Genomic DNA, 18,775 nt, shown 5'->3' with positions numbered 1-18,775 from the left:
CTTTCCAGCAGGTGGAGACAGAGTAAAACTTGAAGGATATCCTGTATGAGGACAGAGCCTGTGCTATAACCCTTCAGTATTGTCCTTCTCCAGCAGGTGTTAGCAGCTCATCCTTCGTTCTCTGCTTAGGCTGGTCAGCATTCCTTCTTCTTTCCTTATGGATCTGTTCTTCTTTCTATTAAAGAGATTTTTTCTTTAGTGACTTTTTTCTTTTTCTTTCTGTGTGGGAGACGGATCCGTCTCCCAGCCTGCCGGTCTCAGGGGGGCTTTGCCCCTTGTGCGCTGCGTAGCCTGAGTCCGTATCTGCTTCCAGGTGTGGGGACCGAGTCTCTCCGGGTCTCGTCTTCCCCCCCTCTGGCTGCCGAGAGGGCTTAGAACCCGACTGCTGCGCTCAGTAAAAAAAATTTAAAAAAGTTCAGCGTTAGTTTTCAATTTCCAGTTTTAAACATAAGTTACAGGTATTCCCTGTAAGGTTTCTTTATACACTGTTGCTTACGGTAAATTTGATTATATGTACAGCCAATCGTAAGCTTTGTTATTACTGCAATTGTTTTCTTTTTAAGCCTGTTAACTCAGTTTTTAGATCTGTATCTTCATAGACTGTCTTTGGTTTGTTATCCTGTTTTTTCTCCTTCCCTTGTTACACTGTATTTTCCACACCTTTTGTTAAAATGTGAACAGGCTGTCAAACGTTTTTCTCTGCATCCTTTTTTTCCTCAGAGAGCGGCTCCCTGTTTGCCTGGCGGGCAGCCTGTCTCTTCTCTGCCAGCCCCATTCGAGTTCTTTTCGAGGGGGCTTCTTCTATGCCTCCTCCCTGGCCGGGATGGGACGGTCCCTCCTCGGCATGGAAGGCTAAATTGTAACCCGGGGATCAGGTCCCAGAGCTTGGCCAGGGCCGTTCCCGGGTCGGGAAAGCCCGGGACGGCGGCCATTTTGGATTTTCTATTGGCTCCGTTTTTGGAGCTCCTTGGGGCTGGGGGCCGATATTTTGCAGCTAAACCCCTCCCCCCCCCCCCGATTTGAGCCCCCCAGGAAAGGTTCTTTGTTCCCCTCCCCCTCCGTCGCTTCCTCCCCTTCCCCTCCCCCACTCGGGATTGTTTTGGCTCCTTTTTTTTTCTGCATCTCCCCTCCTCCTGCGTAGATCCCCTTTAGTGAGCATGCAGGGGGAGGTGGAAGGTCCCCCCTTGCCCCCCCCCCCCCCCCGTGTCACAGCAACATTAACCCAAAAAATATATATATATAATTAAATAAATAATTACTTAAATAAAATTTCCCTGCTCCATGCTGTTCACAGTTCGGCCGGCTACAGAGTCCCCGGGGTCCCTTGGGGCGCGGGTGGTCCCGGAGTTGCCCCCCTGGTCCTCCCGGATCCCATTGCCAATCCGGTTGCGTGGGCTATCCTCCCAGCCCTGCTACAGCCGCTTTGCCCACGCTTATGGACCCGGTCCTGGCGGGATTCAGGGATTGGGCAAGCGCCTTCCCCTTCCTCCCACACCTAACCAGTTGCGCCCGCGGGCATGGCAGGCTCTGACCAAGCTCCTCCTCCCGGTGTTATGCTTCGTTTTAAAAAAAAAAAAAAAAAGAAAGAAACCCTCAAGCCGTCCAGGTACACCTGCTCACGGCTCATGTGAAGCGTATTTTGATGTCCTGGCGCTGGGGGTGTGCAGCACTTTTTGCGGCAGCTTCCTGCTGCGGGCAGGCCTCAGGTAGGGTCAGCGTCTTCTTTGCTGTGCACCACGGGACCTCCCGTGACCAGAGGCTGCACATACGACCCAGGCACAGGCAATAGCCTCGGCGATGTCAACCATACGGCTCCTCTAGCTGCGCCACTGGTTGTCCAATCCTCCTCCACAGCCCGGTGGGGCACGTTGCCATTCAAAGGTAAGCTGTTCCCTGGCACGGACCTTGAGAAACTGTGTATTCCTTAGGGGAAAGTCAGGTCCATCAGCTTGCGGAGGACCGTCCGAACCCATCCCGGTCCTTTACTCCCTCTCGTCCACGTTTTCGGGGCCAGAGACGATATACCCCACACAGGCACGGTAACTCCTCAGTGGGTTCTTTCCTTCTTGATCGCAGTTTTTGGTCGTAGCCCTCCCTTGTTCACTGTCCCTTCCGCGGGGGCCAGCCCACACACTCAATCCTTACGCCTGCACACTTATTGGAGTTTCCTTGCCTCATTCCTCGATCCCCTTCCTAGGTGGTCGCCTTTCCCTGTTTTCCGTAGACTGGGTCAAGATTCTGTCGGACCAGTGGATCCTCGACGTTCTCAGAGATGAGTACGTCTTCGCTTGCTCGATTGTAGGGATCTTTTCTGTTTTCCCCGTACGGTCGGTCCCTGCAGCAAACGGTGTGGCAAACCCCCTGCCAAGCTTCTGTGTCTGGGCGTGGAGGTCCCGGTTCCAGACAGCATACTAGCCGCAGCCTAGTATCCTATTTTCTTCGTCCGATCTTAGACCTCAAATGAGTTACCCGGGCCCTCCACATCCCGCTTCTCCGCATGGAAATTCTGTGAGCGGTCCTCGTGCCGTTTCACCCTGGAGCGTTCCTCGCCTCACTCATTTTTGTCAGAGGCGTGTTCCATTTTCCGATTCATCGTGGCTGCCGTAGTCTCTTCCCGTTCTCATACTCCGCCGGGACTTCTAGTTCCGGGCGCTTCCCCTTGGTCTCGGGATGGCACCTTGCACCTTCACCAATGTCTGGGTGTTGGTGGCAGCAGCTCTACGCCGGGAAGGACTCCTTGTTCACTCTTACCTAGACTTCTGGTGCGTCACAGCCAAGGCGGAGGTTCTTTGCCGGGGGGGCAGTGTATCGTGTTAGCTCTTCTCACGTCTCTCGGGTGGATACTGAATTTCTCTGAAGGCAACCTTCCACCCTCCCAGGAGTTAGAGTTCCTGGGAGCCCACTTTGACACCTGGCTGGGCGAGCTCTTCTTGCCTCGCGTGCAGGTCCTCCAGGTGTTCGGCCAATTTCAGAGTCTGCTCTTGCTGTCTTCTCTGATGGCTTGTGCCTGCCTGCAGATCTCGGGCTCTTTGGCCCTTACCATTGGCCTAGTCCCTTGGGCTTTTCCTCATATGCAACCATTCCAGACAACTTTGCTGTCCCGTTGGCAGCCAGTGGCGACACAGTTTCACGCTGTCCTTCCGTTGTTTTGGCTCTACCGTCGCCGCTTTGCTGTGGTAGCTCCCCCTTCCTCATTTGCTACCGGGACTGCCTCTCCAAGTCCCTCAGTGGGTGATAGTAACCACGGACACCTGTGTCTTGGGCTGGGGTGTGATCTGCCTCTCCCAGTATGCCCAGGGGATCTGGCCAGCGGCTCCGTCTTCCTGGCACATCAAGTGGTTGGAGGCTCGGGCGATGTTCCTAGCTCTTCTGGTGTTTGTTCCCCTCATCCACGGCGAGGCGATACGAGTCTTGTCCGACAAGTCCACCACCGTGGCTTCCATCCGTCGCCCAGGAGATGCCCTCAGTCTGCTGGTGGCCCTGGACACCAGCCTTCTCTTCGCCTGGGCCGAGCGACATCTACAGTGCCCGGCGGTTTTCTCACTCCGTGGGCAGGGGAATGTTCAGGCTGATTCTCAGTCGTCAGTTGCTCGCTCCCGGGAAGTGGACACTCTTTGACGCAGCCATGGATTTTCTCATCAACAGGTGGTCCCCTCCCCCCTGGGCCTCTGGCGACTCTTCGCAATACCATGGCAACTTGGTTCTTCCGCTGGAGGGCCCACGGCTCGGCGGGCATGGATGTTCTGGCTCTCCCTTGACCGGTGGGCGTCCTTCTCTACGTGTGTGGTCTCTGGTTGCGAAAGTTCTCAGGCGAATAGAACTCCATCTGGGTCCCATGCTTCTGCTAGCCCCCGAGTGGCCGCGCGGACTGTGGTTCATGGTTTTTTTCTCAACCTAGCGACGGACGTACCTCTGTGGCTTCGCCATCTTCCTCGGCTCCCTAGTCAGGGACCTGTATTTTTCGTCCAGGCTGATCGCGTTTGTTTAGCGGCCTGGCCTTTGAACGACGACGTCTCCGGCGCAAGTGCTATTAGGAGGAGGTCTTCTCCGCCTGGCTGCGGGCCCGGTAACAGTCAACTTCCCTGGAGTACGTGCGTATCTGGAACGTGTTTGAGGCTGTTTGTGCGGAGTCGTGTTTCTCAGTGTACTCCACCCCGATCTTGTTAGTCTTTTCTTCTCCAAGACAGTCTCTTGGCACGTTTAAGTCTCCCCTCTCGGCTCTCTCCTGGGTCGGGTGGAAGGTCGTCACTGAGCGGTCACCCGGCTGCGATTTCCTGCTTCATGGGCATCAAACATCTCCGTCCGCCTTCTCCGCCGCTTGCCCGTCGTAGAGTTTTCATCTGGTTTTTTTCGGGCCCTCTCTGCAGCTCTGTTCGAACCCTCTCCCGTCGCGCTACCCTTGAAGACTCTTCTGCTTAAGACTGGCTTCTGGTCTCTATCTCCTCTACTCGTCGGAGTTCGAAGATCCAAGCGCTGTTCCAGTCGGGAACTTCTTTGTGTTCTTCCGACTCCGGGGTATCTCTCCGTACGGGCCCCTTCCTTCTTGGTGCAGGTTCTTCTAACCTCCATGTCCACCAGTCGGCAGAAACTACCCGCGTTTTCCCCTGCGACTAGGAATGATCTTTGTTACCTTAATGCCTTACGAGTTCTACGTCGCTACCTCCTGGTTACCAATGGCCTTCATGTTTTGGTCCATCCTTTGGCCTCTTGAGTGGATCCAATCGGGGTAAGCCGGCTTCTGAGTCCGCTATAGCACGCTGTTTGGAGGCAGCGATCTTCTCGGCTTATCTTTGTCATGCTCGGGCGGTTCCCGAGAGTCTAACGACTCATTCACTGCGTTGTCGAGCTACTTCCTGGGCAAACATTCAATTGTTCTCTCCATAGGAGATTTGCCGTGCCACCACTTGGACTTCGTTACCTACTTTTGATCGACTCTACTGCCTGGCTGTGCGAGCTCTGCTCTTTGGTTCTTTTGGTCTACCAGTGCTTCGAGCGGGACTGTCTCGATCCCACCCAGTTTAGGGGTGCTTTGGTACATCCCACAGTCTGGACTGATCCGGGTACGTACAGGGAAAGGAAAATTAGTTCTTACCTGTTAATTTTCATTCCTGTAGTACCATGGATCAGTCCAGACGCCCTTCCCTGTTTGTCTCTCTTTCTGTCCTCTCGAAGCTTGTTCTTGCAGGTTGCAGTTCTTTTTAAGACGACATTTTGTGCCACAATACTGAGCAAATACACCGGAAGCCTTGGTTGTCCAAGTATATACAAGAGCAGTTTGTTTATTTATTTTTAATTTTTATATGCCGAGCTTCCTGTATAATATACATCTCACACCGGTTTACAAGGAAGTATAACTGTCGCCTCGGGGGCAGCTTACATTGAAACACATAACAATAGAGAATTGAAAGAATTTACAGAAAACAAAGGCCTGATTAAACTGCAAAGTAGAACTATTAAGAAACATATGTGCAGCAGGAGAAGGCACAACATGTTTCGTTCATTGGTCTACACTTGCTCTATTGAGCTTTATGGTTGGTTGCTTGCTTGATCCTACTCTGGTTTTGTTATTTTCTGCTTTGACATTCGTTATACTGAAGGGTTATAGCATAGGCTCTGTCCTCATACAGGATATCCTTCAAGCTTTAGTCTGTCTCCACCTGCTGGAAAGGAGGCTCAACCCCACAGTCTGGACTGATCTGTGGTACTACAGGAACGAAAATTAACAGGTAAGAACTAATTTTCCTTTTACTTAGGGAATAGGCACTGCTATTAATTGCATCAGTAGCATGGGATCTTCTTAGTGTTTGGGTAATTGCCAGGTTCTTATGGCCTGGTTTGGCCTCTGTTGGAAACAGGATGCTGGGCTTGATGGACCCTTGGTCTGACCCAGCATGGCATGTTCTTATGTTCTTATGTTAAAGTACAATATTGTGCTATTGAGGAGGTGATGTGGGAGATCCTGCAGCCCAATACCGAGGTATTCAGGGAGTCAGGACCCTCATAAACCTAGTATTCTGCCTATTTTTAGGCTTTCACCCTGCTTTCTTCCCTAGGGTGTTGAGGGCGTGAGACGGGTGGCCCTGCCTCCTATATCCTTATTACCCAGGTATGCGGTGGGCGGGAGGGATCGTATCGCCAGAGCCTTATAACCCAGATATTAGGATGGGGGAGGGGACTGCTGGAGCCTTATAACCCAAGTATTTGGGAGGTGGACTGGGTCTGCCCAGGAGTCCAGGAAATGTTATTCCGAGGCTGCACCCAGTGCTTCTGCTCATGGAATTGGCAATGCTGTGTGCATGGAAGATTAATTGAGGCTGTGCTTTTCTAATACTGATTGCTGTGTACTCCACAGGACTGAGAGGAGTTTTGTGTAAAGGGCCTGTGATAGGTCAGCAGTTTCCAAACTTTTCCTTTTCTTATCTGAGCAATTTTTTTCTTAATTTTGTTACTCATATTTAGAAACAGAGAATTTGACAGGCTTATATAGTCTGCTTAATGTACTTCTTATTACAACCCCATAGACCACACGTGATCTCTGAAATTAAAGGACTAAGTTTCCTCTGTGCTTATCCCAGGCTTTGAGGTAAAGCCTGGGATAAGCACAGAGGATCCTTAGCTGTGAGGGAGTGAGGGGTAAAGCCTGGGATAAGCACAGAGGATCCTTAGCTGTGAGGGAGTGAGAGGTAAAGCCTGGGACAAGCCCAGAGGATGGGGGTGAGGCAGGAATGCCTCTCAGATGCCAGTGATGGAGAGGAGGAAAATGTTGTAAATGCCTTAATTCTGTTTTGTTTCTTTCTCTTTTAGATGAAGCGGAAATCAGAGAATGGCTTGGATGTAAGAGCTTTGTCCCCAGGGAAGAAGCTTTGCAAAGGCTCAGATTATAGCAGGTGAGACACAGATGTGGGGTGGAGGGCCTGTCCTCTCGTCTGAAGGGATGGGCTCCACCTTAACCAGGGTGGAACCAGACTGCTGGCGCTAACCTTTAAAAAGGAGATAGAGCAGCTTTTAAACTAGAACAAAGGGGAAAGCCGACAGTCGCTCAGCAGTGCATGGTTCGGAGAGAGGTATCTTCAAAGGATACTAATGATGCATTAGAATTAGAGAATCCCGACAGTGAGGTTCCAATAATAAGAAAAGTAGTCCAAGTGCCTGTAACTAAAAACTCACCTGAGCTAAAAAATTCTACCTTATCCCTATCAATTAAAAAGCAGAATGAAAATACAAACAAAAAACAAACTTTGAAATGTTTGTATGCTAATGCCAGAAGTCTAAGAAGTAAGATGGGAGAATTAGAATGTATAGCAGTGAATGATGACATAGACTTAATTGGCATCTCAAAGACGTGGTGGAAAGAGGATAACCAATGGGACAGTGCTATACCAGGGTACAAATTATATCGCAATGACAGAGAGGAGCACTCGGGAGGAGGTGTGGCGCTTTATGTCCGGGATGGCATAGAGTCCAAAAGGATAAACATCCTGCATGAGACTAAATACAAAATTGAATCTTTATGGGTAGAAATCCCTTGTGTGTCGGGGAAGACTATAGTGATAGGGGTATACTACCGTCCACCTGGTCAAGATGGTGAGACGGACAGTAAAATGCTAAGAGAAATTAGGGAAGCTAACCAAATTGGTAGTGCGGTAATAATGGGAGTCAGTTGGACCGTTAGATGATCGAGGGGTTAAAGGGGCACTTAGAGAAGATAAGGCCATCACGGAAAGATTAAATGATTTCTTTGCTTCGGTGTTTGCTGAAGAGGATGTTGGGGAGGTACCCGTAATAGAGAAGGTTTTCATGGGCAATGATTCAGATGGACTGAATCAAATCACGGTGAACCTAGAAGATGTGGTAGGCTTGATTGACAAACTGAAGAGTAGTAAATCACCTGGACCGGATGGTATACACCCCAGAGTTCTGAAGGAAATAAAAAATGAAATTTCAGACCTATTAGTAAAAATTTTTAACCTATCATTAAAATCATCCATTGTACCTGAAGATTGGAGGATAGCAAATGTAACCCCAATATTTAAAAAGGGCTCCAGGGGTGATCCGGGAAACTACAGACCGGTTAGCCTGACTTCAGTGCCAGGAAAAATAGTGGAAAGTGTTCTAAACATCAAAATCACAGAACATATAGAAAGACATGGTTTAATGGAACAAAGTCAGCATGGCTTTACCCAGGGCAAGTCTTGCCTCACAAATCTGCTTCACTTTTTTGAAGGAGTTAATAAACATGTGGATAAATGTGAACCGGTAGAGGTAGTGTATTTGGATTTTCAGAAGGCGTTTGACAAAGTTCCTCATGAGAGGCTTCTAGGAAAAGTAAAAAGTCATGGGATAGGTGGCGATGTCCTTTCGTGGATTGCAAACTGGCTAAAAGACAGGAAACAGAGAGTAGGATTAAATGGACAATTTTCTCAGTGGAAGGGAGTGGACAGTGGAGTGCCTCAGGGATCTGTATTGGGACCCTTACTGTTCAATATATTTATAAATGATCTGGAAAGAAATACGAGTGAGATAATCAAATTTGCAGATGATACAAAATTATTCAGAGTAGTTAAATCACAAGCAGATTGTGATAAATTGCAGGAAGACCTTGTGAGACTGGAAAATTGGGCATCAAAATGGCAGATGAAATTTAATGTGGATAAGTGCAAGGTGATGCATATAGGGAAAAATAACCCATGCTATAATTACACAATGTTGGGTTCCATATTAGGTGCTACAACCCAAGAAAGAGATCTAGGCGTCATAGTGGATAACACATTGAAATCGTCGGTTCAGTGTGCTGCGGCAGTCAAAAAAGCAAACAATGTTGGGAATTATTAGAAAGGGAATGGTTAATAAAATGGAAAATGTCAATGCCTCTGTTTCGCTCCATGGTGAAGACCGCACCTTGAATACTGTGTATAATTCTGGTTGCCGCATCTCAAAAAAGATATAATTGTGATGGAGAAGGTACAGAGAAGGGCTACCAAAATGATAAGGGGAATGGAACAGCTTCCCTACGAGGAAAGACTAAAGAGGTTAGGACTTTTCAGCTTGGAGAAGAGACGACTGAGGGGGGGGGATATGATAGAGGTGTTTAAAATCATGAGAGGTCTAGAACAGGTAGATGTGAATCAGTTATTTACTCTTTCGGATAATAGGAAGACTAGGGAGCACTCCATGAAGTTAGCATGGGGCACATTTAAAACTAATCGGAGAAAGTTCTTTTTCACTCAATGCACAATTAAACTCTGGAATTTGTTGCCAGAGGATGTGGTTAGTGCAGTTAGTGTAGCTGTGTTTAAAAAAAGGATTGGATAAATTCTTGGAGGAGAAGTCTATTACCTTTTATTAATTAAGTTGACTTTGAAAATAGCCACCGCTATTACTAGCAACGATAACATGAAATAGACTTAGTTTTTGGGTACTTGCCTGGTTCTTATGGCCTGGATTGGCCACTGTTGGAAACAGGATGCTGGGCTTGATGGACCCTTGGTCTGACCCAGCATGGCATGTTATGTTCTTCATAAGGTACATAAAATGGATCTCCCCATTGGGTGAATACTTTTCAAATAACCTGGACTGGCCATTGTCTGAATCTGGGTTCTGAATTCAATGGACCTTTCATCTGAATAACCTCAATTTTTATATTCTTGAAGTCCTAGTGGAAATGCAGGTTCTCACACACCCAGGTCTGACTGCAGGGAAGGGAAGAATATTGAGGGTTAACTAAATAAGGGGATCCTTCTCTGCTTATCTACGCAAGAGGGTGGCATGCAATAGGGGAAGAGGACAAAGATCATCTTGAATAAGACATGAATGACCGGGCAGACTGGATGGGCCTTCATCTATCACATTACGGTCATATGAACAGTTTCTCCTTAAAAGATTCTGATGTGGCTCCCATTGGGAGAGGATGTGATTGCTGAAGTCACCCTTGTTGTTTTTGCATTATGAGTTTTAGGACGCTGGGATCATGTATCAATACAGCCACAACGTTTGGTGACCTACGCAATGCAAACCTGCACAGGCAGCAGCGCAGACGCATCCCCTCTGTCACACCACCAGCAGAGCTTCAGGACTGGCTGCGCACGTTCCAGGTAATGCATGCTCTCATCAGACCTCTGCCTGAGTGCACTCGCCTCTCTCTGTCTGAATGCTCTTTCCTTCTCTCCTCTTACTGCCTCAATGTGCTTCTTCTCACCCTACTTTTTTTTTTTTCAAGTATTTAAAAAAAACAAAACTGGGAAGGGGTCAGTTGGCTATTAGATAACCAGAAGGTAAAAGGGACACTCAAAAACAAAGCCCTAGCAGAAAAACTAAATGAATGCTTTACTGCAGTCTTCACTACAAGGAATGATGGGGAGTTAGCTACCTAGAACCATTCTTAGCAGGTGACAATTCAGAGGAACTGAAACAAATCACTATGAATCTGGAAGAGTTGCTAAAGGAAATGGTACCTAAACAGCAGCCTACCATCAGGACCTGATGGTATTTACTCCAGGGTTCTAAATTTAAATAAATATGAAATTGCAGACCTGCTGCTGGTGCTAATCAATAATATTTCATTAAAATCTGACATGATACCTGAAGATTGGAGAATAGCCCATTCAATGCCAATTTAAAAAAAAAAAAAGTTCCAAGGTGATCCAGGAAACTAGAGACCAGTGAGCCCGACATCTGTGCCACGTACAATGGTGGAAGCTGCTATTAGACCCAAATTACTGGTTTTATGGATGAACATAGATTAATGTGAAAGTGTCATCTTGATTTAAAAAATGGAAGTCGTGTCTTACCCATACTGGGTCAGACCAAGGGTCCATCAAGCCCAGCATCCTGTTTCCAACAGAGGCGAAACCAGGCTACAAGAACCTGGCAATTACCCAAACACTAAGTCTATCCCATACTACTGATGCTAATAGCAGTAGCTATTTTCTAAGTCAACTTGATTAATAGCAGGTAATGGACTTCTCCTCCAATCCTTTTTTAAACACAGCTAAACTAACTGCACTAACCACATCCTCTGGCAACAAATTCTAGAGCTTAATTGTGCATTGAGTGAAAAAGAATTTTCTCAGATTAGTTTTAAATGACTCGTTCCCGATTAGCGCGGGAGTGGCGGCCATTTTGTCCACCGGCCAGGTAGTTTCGCGGGAACCGGTGGGGGCCGCGGCCTTGCCTCCTGCACTTTCCCCACAGCGGGATGCGGCGGGGGAGGTCCCTTCGGAGGGGCCCCAGTCCCGGGGGAATTCTGGAAGCGACGCAACGGATTCGGGCGAGCTTTCGGAGGATTTGGCGCTTTTGCTGCGCAAAGTTCTTCGTTACAAGCGAAGCAAGCGCAGCCGGGGGGACGCCTCGCGCGCAAGGGTCCACCGGTCCCCGCCGCGGAAGAAGGTGGCCAGGAGGGTGGCGAAGATCACCCAGGGCGTGGCCCGGGGCAAACGGCTTCCACGAGGGGTACCGCAGGAATCGGATTCCGAAGATTCCTCCGGGACGGACACGGAGGCCTCCGAGGAGCCCCTGCCGGGGGCCGGGAAGACAGCAGCAGATGGCTCCGCGCAGCCCAGTACAGGGAAAGGAGCACAGGCCGTCGATGGTGATGACCCCAAGGTGGTGCGTCTGTTCCGCAGGGAGGAACTGTCGCCGCTCATCCCAGCCATTCTCCAGGAGCTGGGGATTGAAGCTCCTCTGGTGGTGGTCCGCCAGGAGGCAAATATGGACCCCGTTCTGCTCGGGCTCACAGGGCCGGCGGTCGCTTTTCCTTTTCATTTTTCGTCCACGGATATCCTCTTCAAGGAGTGGGATACTCCGGAGTTAGGTTTGAAAGTCAGCAAGGCCATGGACAAACTTTACCCTTTGCCGGAGGACGCGCTGGAGCTCCTCCGGTTCCCAAAGGTGGATTCGGCGGTGTCCGCTGTCACGAAGAGGTCTACCATCCCGGTCACTGGAGCGACAGCCCTCCGGGATATTCAAGACCGGAAGTTGGAGGTTCAACTCAAAAGATTTTTGAGGTGTCTGCCCTAGGGGTGCGGGCCGCCATTTGCACGAACTTTGCTATGCGTGCTAGTCTGCGTTGGGCTCAAGTCCTGCAGGCGAATGCAGGTCTCTCTGCAGAGGAGGCCTCCCAAGCAGACAGGTTGGAGGCGGCCATTGCCTATGGGGCTGATGTGCTCCATGATCTTTTGCACACCTCAGCTCGGTCCATGGTGGCAGCGGTGTCGGCGCGTCGTCTCCTTTGGCTGCGCAACTGGGCAGCGGATGGCTCTTCCAAGGCTCACCTCGGGGCATTGCCCTTTAAGGGGAAATTGCTGTTTGGTAAGGAGTTAGACGATTTGATGGTTTCCCTGGGTGAGAACCGAGCGTTTAGGCTGCCGGAGGATAGGGTCCGGCCGCGATCTTCCTTCTCAGGCAGAGCCCGGTTCCGGGGGCCCAGGAAGTCAAGGCCGCAAAGATCCTCTGGACCCTCGTATAGGCCGTCCTCCTCGCAGAACACTCAGTGGCAGCAGTCCTTTCGGGGCAAATGTTTTGGATGGCAAGGAGGGGCCCCGTCAGGTGCGGGGTCCAAGCCTTCGCAATGAAGTTCGGCCGGCCCATCCCTCCTCGCGTCCTCGGCACGTTGTTCCAAACGTGGGGGCGCGTCTCTCCTTATTCCTCGAGGAATGGGCCAGCATGACGTCGGATCAGTGGGTCCTCGACGTGATAAGATGCGGCTACGAGTTAGATTTTGCTCGCATCCCAGCGGACAAATTCCTGGTCTCACCCTGCAAGGATCCCAAGAAGAAGGCGGCGGTGCTAGACACCATCCAAAGACTAGAAAGCTTGGGAGCCATCTCTCCGGTTCCGGCCGATCAGTACGGCAAGGCCTGTTACTCCATTTACTTCATAGTCCCCAAGAAAGACGGCACTTTCCGCCCAATTCTGGATCTGAAAGGAGTCAACAGATGCCTTCGGGTCCCTCACTTCAAGATGGAGACCATTCGTTCAGTGATCGCGGCTGTGCGTCCCGGCGAATTCCTGGCGTCCCTAGATCTCACAGAAGCATACCTTCATGTGGGCATCCAACCAGCGTTTCAGCGGTTCCTGCGGTTTTGCATTCTGGGCAGGCACTTCCAGTTCCGGGCGCTCCCGTTCGGCCTGGCGACAGCGCCTCGGACATTCACGAAAGTGATGGTGGTCGTGGCGGCGCAGTTGCGTCGGGAAGGCCTGCTGGTTCACCCTTACCTCGACGATTGGCTGATCCGGGCGAAGTCTCAGAGTCTGTGTCGGCAGGCGGTGGCCAGGGTGTTGCAGCTCTTGCAGTCCCTGGGCTGGGTGGTCAACCACAGCAAGAGTCATCTCGAACCCTCCCAGTCCTTGGAGTATCTTGGAGCCCTTTTCGACACGAAGCGAGGCAAGGTGGTTCTCTCTCAGGAACGGATGTGCAAACTGCAGTCTCAGGTGCTGCGTCTTTTGTCGCTACACTGGCCACGAGTCTGCGATTAGCTGACGGTTCTGGGGTCTGTGGCATCCACGCTGGCGTTAGTCCCTTGGGCGTTCGCTCATCTATGACTGCTGCAGTCCTCATTGCTTTCCTGCTGGAAACCGGTTTCCGAGGATTTCTATCTACCTCTACCTCTCGAGGGTCAGGCGCGACCCAGCCTGAGCTGGTGGCTGGATTCCAAGCATCTCTCCTGTGGAGTGTCCCTTCTGGTGCCCAACTGGACGGTGGTGACCACGGATGCCAGTCTTTCCGGCTGGGGGGCAGTTTGCCAGGGGAAATCGGTTCAGGGTCTATGGTCACAGTCGCAGACCCGGTGGTCTATCAACCGGCTGGAGACCAGAGCGGTCCGTCTGGCGCTGCAAGCTTTTCTACCCCTAGTACGCGGACAGGCGGTCCGGGTATTGTCGGAAAACGCTACCACCGTGGCTTACATCAATCGCCAGGGCGGGACAAGAAGTCCTCTAGTGGCGGAGGAGGCGTGGCTCTTGATGCTCTGGGCAGAGCGGCATCTCAGCCATCTCGCTGCGTCCCACATAGCAGGGGTCGACAACGTCCAGGCGGATTTTCTCAGCCGTCACCACCTGGATCCCGGAGAGTGGGAGCTGGCGGACGAGGCGTTTCTCTTCATCTGCAGGACTTGGGGAACGCCCCACATGGATCTGATGGCCACGTGGCACAACGCAAAGGCTCCGAGATTTTACAGTCGACGTCGCGAAAGAGGAGCAGAGGGAGTCGACGCGTTGGTGCTTCCCTGGCCGGTGGATGTGCTACTGTATGTGTTCCCACCGTGGCCCATGATCGGCAAGATCCTGCGGCGCATAGAATTGCACCCGTCCAACGTGATCATGGTGGCGCCGGAGTGGCCACGCCATCCGTGGTTTGCGGACCTGGTCCAGTTGTCGGTGGCCGCACCTCTTCGTCTACAGGGGTTCGCGGGGCTCCTTCGTCAGGGCCCCGTCTGTTTGGAGGATGCGGCTCACTTCTGTCTCGCGGCATGGCTTTTGAGAGGTATCGGTTGAAGAGAAAAGGCTACTCGGATGCGGTCGTTGCTACATTGCTGAGATCCAGAAAACAGTCTACGTCCCTAGCTTATGTTCGGGTCTGGGTAGTTTTTGAGGAATGGTGCGTGGAGCGGGGTCTGGATCCCACTTCCGCTTCTATTTCCGTTATTTTGGCTTTTCTCCAGGCGGGGCTCGCCAAAGGTTTAGCGTGCAATTCCCTTCAGGTCCAAGTGGCAGCGCTTGGGTGTTTGCGTGGTAAGGTCCGGGGGGTCTCTCTGGCTCTCCACCCGGATATCTCCCGTTTTCTTCGGGGGGCTAAACACCTCCGTCCTCCTTTGCGGCTCCCTTGCCCGTCCTGGAACCTCAACTGGGTGCTCTCAGCCTTGTGCTCAGCGCCGTTTGAGCCCCTGAAACGTTCTACGCTCAAGGATCTCACGTTGAAGACCGTATTCCTGGTGGCGATTGCGTCGGCTCGCCGTGTTTCGGAATTACAGGCGCTGTCCTGTAGGGAGCCCTTCTTGCGCATTTCCGATTCGGGGGTTTCCTTGCGGACGGTTCCCTCCTTCCTTCCTAAAGTCGTGTCGGCTTTCCATTTGAATCAATCGATTGAACTTCCCGCTTTCACGGTTGGGGAGTCTTCGGACCCGAAAACGAGAGAATTGCGAAAGCTAGATGTGCGGAGGTCCCTTCTTCGCTATCTGGAGGTCACCAATCCGTTTCGGGTGACGGATCATCTGTTTGTGTTGACTTCGGGTCCAAAGAAAGGTTCTGCGGCGTCCCGCACGACGATTGCCCATTGGCTCAAGGAAGCCATTGGCTCCGCGTACATTCTGCGCGGAAAATCGCCGCCGGTGGGTCTTCGGGCTCATTCGACGCGGTCTCACGCTGCGTCTTGGGCGGAATCTTCTCAGGTGTCGCCTCAAGAGATTTGCAGGGCGGCTACCTGGAAGTCGTTGCATACCTTCATTAAACATTACCGGTTGGATGTTCAGGCTACTGAAGCTGGGGGTTTTGGAGAGAGGGTACTCCGAGCGGGACTCTCTGCTTCCCACCCTCGGTAAGTTAGCTCTGGTACATCCCAGGTGTCCTGGACTGATCCTGGTACGTACAGGGAAAGGAAAATTAGTTTCTTACCTGATAATTTTCGTTCCTGTATTACCAAGGATCAGTCCAGGATCCCGCCCGCAGTGCTGCGTTTTGTAACGGAGAGTCCGCTCATTATATTTTTCAGTACGCTGACCCCTTGTTTATTCGCTCTCCCCGGTTGGGGAGCCTGGTTCCTGTAGGGGTGTTGTATTTATTTTCGTTTACCTACCAAGTTTGTATGGTTAGTTATGGTTGCCTTATGGCTTTTTTCTACTTTGACATTACGTAAGACTGAGGGGCTGTGACTGGCACAGGGGCATATATGTTCCGCCCACAAGTTTTAGTCTGTCTCCATCTACTGGTGCGGAGTCACAACCCAGGTGTCCTGGACTGATCCTTGGTACTACAGGAACGAAAATTATCAGGTAAGAAACTAATTTTCCTTTGTAGGTCAATTGTGGTATGTTGGTGAATGATTTTGTATATTAAGGTGATGGATTTGTAAATTACTCTGAAATGAATTGGTAACCAATGGAGGTCTTTTAGGACTGGGGAGATATGGTCGCTCTTCCTGGTGTTAGTAGTCTGGCTGCTGCGTTTTGGACCATTTGGAGCGGTTTGGTGTAGGAGGAGGGGAGGCCAAGTAAGGTAGAGTTACAATAGTCTAATTTAGAGAATATATGAGAGAGATTTGTTAGGCAAGACTTCCCTTGGGTAAATCCATGTTGACTATGTTCCATTAAATCATGTCTTTCTATATGCTTTACAATTTTGTTCTTGAGAACAGTTTCCACTATTTTTCCCGGCACTGAAGTCAGGCTCACTGGTCTATAGTTACCCGGATCGCCCCTGGAGCCCTTTTTAAATATTGGTGTTACATTGACCACCCTCCAGTCTTCAGGTACAATGGTTGATTTTAATGATAGGTTACAAATTTTAACTAATAGATCAGAAATTTCATTTTTGAGTTCCTTCAGAACCCTAGGATGCATACCATCCGGTCCAGGTGATTTGCTACTCTTTAGTTTGTCAATCTGGCCTACTACATCTTCCAGGTTCACAGTGATTTCGTTCAGTTCGTCTGACTTATCACCCCTGAAAACCATCTCCGGAACTGGTATCTCCAACATCCTCATTAGTAAACATGGAGGCAAAGAATTCATTTAGTCTTTCTGCAATGGCCTCATCTTCCCTATGAGCCCCTTTAACCCCTCTGTCATCTAATGGTCCAACCGACTCCCTCACAGGTTTCTTGCTTTGGATATATTTTAAAATGTTTTTAGTATGAGTTTTTGCCTCTATGGCCAATTTCATTTCAAATTCTCTCTTCGCCTGTCTTATCAATGTTTTACACATAGCTTGACAATGCTTATGTTTTATCCTATTTTCTTCAGATGGATCCTTCTTCCAATTTTTGAAGGATTTTTTTTTGGCTAAAATAGCCTCTTTCACCTCACCTTTTAACCGTGACGGTAATCGTTTTTCCTTCCTTTCACCTTTCTTAATGCGCGGAATACATATGGACTGCGCCTCTAGGATTGTATTTTTAAACAATGTCCAAGCCTGTTGAACACTTTTAACCTTTGCAGCTGCACCTTTCAGTTTTTTTCTAACTATTTTTCTCATTTTATCAAAGTTTCCCTTTTTAAAATTTAGTGTTAGAACTGCAGATTTACTTATTGTCCCCCTTCCAGTTATTAGTTTAAATTTGATCATGTTATGATCACTGTTGCCAAGTGGCCCCACCACCGTTACCTCTCTCACCAAATCTTGCGTTCCACTAAGAATTAAATCTAAAATAGCTCCCCCTCTTGTTGGTTCCTGAACCAATTGCTCCATGAAGCAATCATTTATTACATCCAGGAACTTTGTCTCTAGCAAGTCCTGATGTTACATTTACCCAGTCAGTATTGGGGTAATTGAAATCTCCCATTATTATTGCACTGCTAATTGGTTTTCTTCCCTGATTTCTCTTAGCATTTCATCATCTGTCTGACCATTTTGTCCAGGTGGACGGTAGTATACTCCTATCACTATACTCTTACCCAACACGCATGGGATTTCTACCCATATAGATTCTACTGAGCATTTAGTCTCTTGTATGATCTTTATCCTGTTGGACTCTATACCCTCCCGGACATAAAGTGCCACACCCCCACCAAGTTGATCCTCCCTATCATTGCGATATAATTTGTACCCTGATATAGCACTGTCCCATTGGTTATCCTCCTTCCACCAGGTCTCTGTGATGCCAATTATGTCAATCTCATCATTTGCTGCTATACACTCTAACTCTCCCATCTTACTTCTTAGACTTCTGGCATTGGCATACAGACATTTCAAAGTGTGTGTTTTGCTTGTTTTAACAACCTGCTTTTCAGTTGTTTGGGATAATTCAGAAATCTTTAGCTCAGGTGATTTTTTACATATAGGCACATGGACTATGTTTGCTTTTAATGGAACCTCTCTGTTGGGATGCCCTAACTCTCCTGTTTCATTAGTATCCTTCAAGGATACATTTCTCCGAACCATGCACTGCTGAGTGACTGTCGGCTTTCCCCCATGAAGCAGTCGTTTATTACATCCAGTAACTTTATCTCTCTACAATGTCCCGATGTGACATTCACCCAATCAATACTGGGGTAACTGAAATCCCCCGTTATTACTGTGCTGCTGATTTTCTTAGCTTCCCTATTTCTCTTATTTCATTGTCTTAGTTCATTCTGGCCAGGTGGATGGTATTACATCCTCACTAATATTTTATTCCCATTTTCACCTGGAATTTCTATCCATAAATATTCAACATTGCATTTTGTTTCCTGCAGAGCTTTTATCCTGTTTGACTCAATGCTCTCTCTAACATATAGAGCCACCCTCCACCAATTTGATCCATCCTATCATTTTGATATAATTTGTACCCTGGTATCTCCGTGTCTCATTGGTTATCCTCCTGCCACCAGGTCTCTGAGATGCCAGTTATATCTTCCTCTTCATCCACTGCTGTGCACTCTAACTCTCCCATCTTATTTGTTAGACTTGTTTTTTGTTGACAGGGGTAATTTGGAATCTTTCTGCTCCGTCTACTCTTTACTTAAAAGCACCTGGGCTACTATAGCGTTTATTGCAACCTCTCTGCTGGGATGCCCTTAATTCCTGTTCTCGTAATATCCTTCAGAGATGCATCATTCCGAACCATGCATATTTGAGCGACTGTTTG

At 49.3% G+C, this 18,775-nt stretch overlaps 1 protein-coding gene across 3 annotated transcripts in view; it reads left to right on the top strand.

The window, feature by feature from the left end:
• The window catches only part of LOC115091734 (F-box/WD repeat-containing protein 7-like), a 137,822-nt gene that overhangs the window by 30,414 nt on the left and 88,633 nt on the right, over positions 1–18,775 (top strand). For 2 of the 3 annotated variants that reach the window (XM_029601897.1, XM_029601899.1), the window contains 2 exons: positions 6,805–6,887; positions 9,950–10,091. In XM_029601897.1, the coding sequence (XP_029457757.1) occupies positions 6,805–6,887; positions 9,950–10,091 (225 nt within the window). The remainder of the gene's footprint in view (positions 1–6,804; positions 6,888–9,949; positions 10,092–18,775) is intronic. The other variant, XM_029601898.1, reaches the window with a different exon arrangement.

This window comes from Rhinatrema bivittatum, chromosome 5 (genome assembly GCF_901001135.1).
Source record: "Rhinatrema bivittatum chromosome 5, aRhiBiv1.1, whole genome shotgun sequence".
NCBI lineage: Eukaryota > Metazoa > Chordata > Amphibia > Gymnophiona > Rhinatrematidae > Rhinatrema > Rhinatrema bivittatum.
The sequence above is the reverse complement of the archived record's forward strand: the minus strand, read 5'-3'. Positions and strand labels throughout refer to the sequence as shown.